Source organism: Mytilus californianus, unplaced genomic scaffold (genome assembly GCF_021869535.1).
Source record: "Mytilus californianus isolate M0D057914Y unplaced genomic scaffold, xbMytCali1.0.p SCAF_11, whole genome shotgun sequence".
NCBI lineage: Eukaryota > Metazoa > Mollusca > Bivalvia > Mytilida > Mytilidae > Mytilus > Mytilus californianus.
This window is the reverse complement of record NW_026262593.1, coordinates 73,718,390-73,722,584: the sequence shown is the minus strand read 5'-3', so window position 1 is coordinate 73,722,584 and position 4,195 is coordinate 73,718,390. Positions and strand designations below refer to the sequence as shown.

Sequence of the window (4,195 nt, the reverse complement as noted above, 5' to 3'; positions counted from 1 at the left end):
AAATGATAACTTTAGAATATATGATGATGTACATGAAAATATTCTTGAGTACATACATGTACCCAACAAGCAACCACCTTATCTGTGAATACTATAAACCACCTTATTTTTGCGCATTCTGTTAGTGTATGTCGCATAAAGTTCTTTCTAGACAATTAACAGTGATTTATTTTCTCAACTTCTCATTTTCTTGATATATTTATATAAGGTAAGATCCAAGTTTCACATATTTGCGACGATTTAAATACGGTTATTTTTCTATTTGCGAAAGTCACGAAAATAAATCGCTCGAAAAAATTAGTTGGTTTACAGTAATCAACTCCATCTTACAGTATACTCCAGGCTTTTTGAAGGCTAAACATTTGCTAAAGGTCCAGTAAACATGGTAAAGGAGCAGTATACAAGTTTCAAAGTTTTTTTTCCCTGTTGGTCCTTGAAGAAATCTGCAGATTCTCACTATTATTTCTATTGCAAAATACATGTACCAAGAAGTCTAACATTGTGTCAGTCCATGGTCAGGTGTCAGGTTAAAACAGGTCTTTGGACGACCACTTTTCAAGGACTCTGAATGTTTGCTTCTTGTTGTTGTTTGCCTAGATATAGTTCTAAAGAAATAAAAGAAACCCAATTTCAATGATCATAGGATATGTAGGACACTCTCAGAAAATTTAACAAAAATTTAATACCGGTGTACGTTTAACTTTAAATTTTTTTAGGTTTGGTACTTCTTCACAGCCAGAATGTCTTTGGACGGACAGCTTCGTCAGCTGATCATATCAGACCCTCAAAAGAAGGCACCACCAGCTGTAGCACCCAAACCAAAAGTACAAAACTCATCACCCAAGCCATTCAGACCAGGTAATATAAAAATAACGATATATATATAGAAATTAGAAGATGTGGTATGAGTGCCAATGAGATATCTCTCCATCCAAGTCACAATGTGTAAAAAGTAAACAATTATAGGTCAAAGTACAGCCTCCAACACGGAGCCTTGGCTCACACCGAACAGCAAGCTATAAAGGGCCCCAAAATGACTAGCGTAAAACAATTCAAACAGGAAAACCAACGGTCTAATCTAAATAAGAAACGAGAAACACTTATGAACCACATCAACAAACAACAACCACTGAACAGGCTCCTGACTTAGGACAGGTGCATACAAATGCAGGGGGTTTAAACGTTTTAACAGTTGCCAACCTAAACCATTGTATGATTATCAATGAGTCTCACATGACCAAAGCATTTGGGAGTAAACTACTATAGTTCAGACTCACTGTACATGTTTGACCTTCAACAAGGAGCAAAATAGATAACAGTGTAGGAATCTTTAAAAAAAAACCTGGCATTACAAAACATAAAACATGGTACAAAATGTAAAGGCAAGAGTACATGAAACAAGTTCTAGCATTACCAACACCATTCTCATCTGGTTATTGAAAAAATCTTAGCATCATGAAAGCCTTTCAGACTACATGTACATGTAAAAAAATATGAAAATATTCAATACAATTATCAATCTGTGTTTTCCATTACTTTACTTTCATTCCAGTTGACCAATCTTCAAACATCTTAATTTTAAAACAAAAGTCTTTGAGGCTAGAGCAATCAAGACATGATTGCAGAAAGGGACTATGTACCAACAGGTTAATAAGTAAAGAGGTACAAAGAGGATAAAAAAGTATTTTCGCTTTTTGATATGAATCATTTTCATATTAACTGATCTGGTTTTTTTTTCCTAATTTAGCTAATGTATCATGTTCAACTAAAGTATATTAATAAGTTTTCCATTGCTTTTAATTTTTCAGTTGACAGGAAATTCAGGAATGGCTTTTAAAAGTGTTGGTCATTTAATACATTGCGGAAAAAAGGCACTGAAAATAAAGGAGAATACTGTAGATTCATTATTATTCGTGCGATACCAATTTTCATTGATTTCGTAGGTATAGGTAAAACATGAATTTCAATGTTCAGTGAAGAACACATTTTCTATAGGCTAGTGTACAGACTTAAGCAAATCTACAAAATCAAATATCCATGAAAATTTGAATTTTCCTCAATTCATGAAAATTGGCACCCACGAAAAAAAAATAGAACCCACAATATAAGGGAGATAATAGAATGTCAGTTCTGTTCTTCAGTAAAAAGCTTCATATAAGCCTCTTTATTTGCCAATCTTAATTCTGATGTCATGATCTTGTCATTTTGTTATTGATACTAGAAAAACAAAGTATATGGGGTATCTATCCATGACACAAAATCAGTACATGCACAGCAAAAAACACACAAAAAGCAAAGGAACAGCGCTTTTATTGCTGTTCTTCATCTAAAAGTCACAGTAAGGCATTCAACACGGAGCAAAAAAACTCTCACCTCACTGCAAGTTTAAGACTGTAGTGATTGATATAAGATAAATAACTCATACTTTCTCATTAATCTCTGGAAAAAATATGTGATTTAAGGAAATTGTTTTGTGCCTTATATGTACGAAAAACCTTTTGACATTTTACAGGAGGCAGTACCTACAGACAGTTCAGGAGAACTGAAGACGTTCTACCTCCTCCACCTCAGACAGCATATGTAGAGGAACAAAACTTCCCACCACTACCCCCTGACACCGGGAGGGGTTATGGTTACCAGGAAGTACATGATGAGCTCCCTCCCCCTCCTCAAGCATCCACAGGATATTAAGGAAGAGATGTCACGCCACCAATCCACATTGCAACAGACTACAATCAGCAGTCGACATACAACTCACAAAGTGGATCTTATGGAGGGAACCAGTATTCTCCTTCTTCTGGAGGATACCAGTCTAAACCAAGAACAGAAGTTGTTTACAGGACGGAATCTCCTGTTAGCAGTCCCTATCAGGTGGACGAAAGGCAGAGAAACTATTCTGAAAATTTACCAATAGTCTTTCAACCGAAAAGCAACTACGCTAACATTGAATCGATACAATCTGCTTATAGCGATTCTTCTCCTGTTCCTCAGGAACAACCAATTTACGCTAAACCAAATATACGAGGATCATCATCAGATATGTACAATAGACCTTCTAGCAATTCTCCATCTTACATGACTGGTTCCCCTGATCAATACCAGTACCAGCGTCAGAATGAGCCTTCACCACCTGTACATGGAGGTTCTCCCAATCAGTTCTACGGCAGACAAAATAGTGGAGAAAGATCACCCATTATTTACAGCATAACAGTGGTGGGGAAAGAACACGTCAGCTTAGTGGTAGGTCGGGTGGATTTTCTTCAAGCTTTGTAAGTACAAACTTGCTATAATTATGTATCACAAAATGATTTTATTGAGCAAAAAAGAAAGAACAAAAATATTGAACTCCAAGGTTAATTCAAAAAGGGAGGAAGTCCATAACACCTGCCAAAATCATATGCTGTACTAGATCAATCGACGAAACGAATGGAAAACAACTGTCATATTACTACTTACAAACATTTTCTGAAAAAAAAATGGATAAAACAGTACTTATAGCTAGCGAAACCTAGGAACTGATTTTAATAAATTTATATTTATTGTACATATCGTCTGGATGTACAGTTACAGTAAGCCAGATCATTACTGAACTTCTTTGGTACTGAGTATATACATAATATATAGACAGGTTGACCTCTGGAAGTGTTTTTATCTTCTTTTTCATGAATGTTGTGTCCATCTTATGAATAATTATTCCTCATTTGGTATCTTCTATGTTGTATTGAAAATAACATAAATTCTAGCACATATTCTTTCAAAATTTTCATTGCTAATTATTATGTTTATTACTATTATTATTCAGGATGAAAGTACCAGACCTGTTCCTGGGCCACAGGTACCAGATTCAGCTATCAGTATGCAGGGAACCAGTAAGAACAAAGAAGCAGAGGTTGATGCCCTGACAAGCCTCTTAATGGAAAATATGTCATTATCAGCAGATCCTGAATTTATGGGTTTGTACACAGAAACTTAAGTTGTCCACATCATATTGCATGTGATGGTCAGGCCAAACAATATATGTCTGTTTCCTGTCTCCAGCCATTATAAAAGGGGTCGAGGGTCATACATTTTAGGTGTTTTTTTGCATATCAAAAAAATTTAAAAGTAACTTGTGGGTCATATTGGGCTTTACAGAATAGGTAACAATGGGCATAAAATTCAGAATAAAGTCCCAAAAAATAAAGAATACAGAAAA

At 35.3% G+C, this 4,195-nt stretch overlaps 1 protein-coding gene across 1 annotated transcript; it reads left to right on the top strand.

Annotated features, from left to right (window-relative positions):
- The first annotated feature begins 740 nt into the window (after positions 1-740).
- LOC127719305 (uncharacterized) lies at positions 741-3,973 on the top strand. The gene is made up of 4 exons (XM_052225318.1): positions 741-858; positions 2,513-2,643; positions 2,992-3,240; positions 3,803-3,973. The coding sequence occupies exons 1-4, from the start codon at positions 741-743 to the stop codon at positions 3,971-3,973; spliced, it is 669 nt and encodes a 222-aa protein (XP_052081278.1).
- The last annotated feature ends 222 nt before the right edge of the window (positions 3,974-4,195 follow it).

Excerpts from the sequence above, each read along its gene's own strand:
- LOC127719305 (XM_052225318.1), top strand. The coding sequence starts at position 741 with ATGTCTTTGGACGGACAGCTTCGTCAGCTGATCATATCAGACCCTCAA. Across the intron at positions 2,644-2,991 it reads GGGGTTATGGTTACCAGGAA|GAACAACCAATTTACGCTAA; the intron begins GTACATGATGAG and ends CCTGTTCCTCAG. Across the intron at positions 3,241-3,802 it reads AAGAACACGTCAGCTTAGTG|GATGAAAGTACCAGACCTGT; the intron begins GTAGGTCGGGTG and ends ATTATTATTCAG.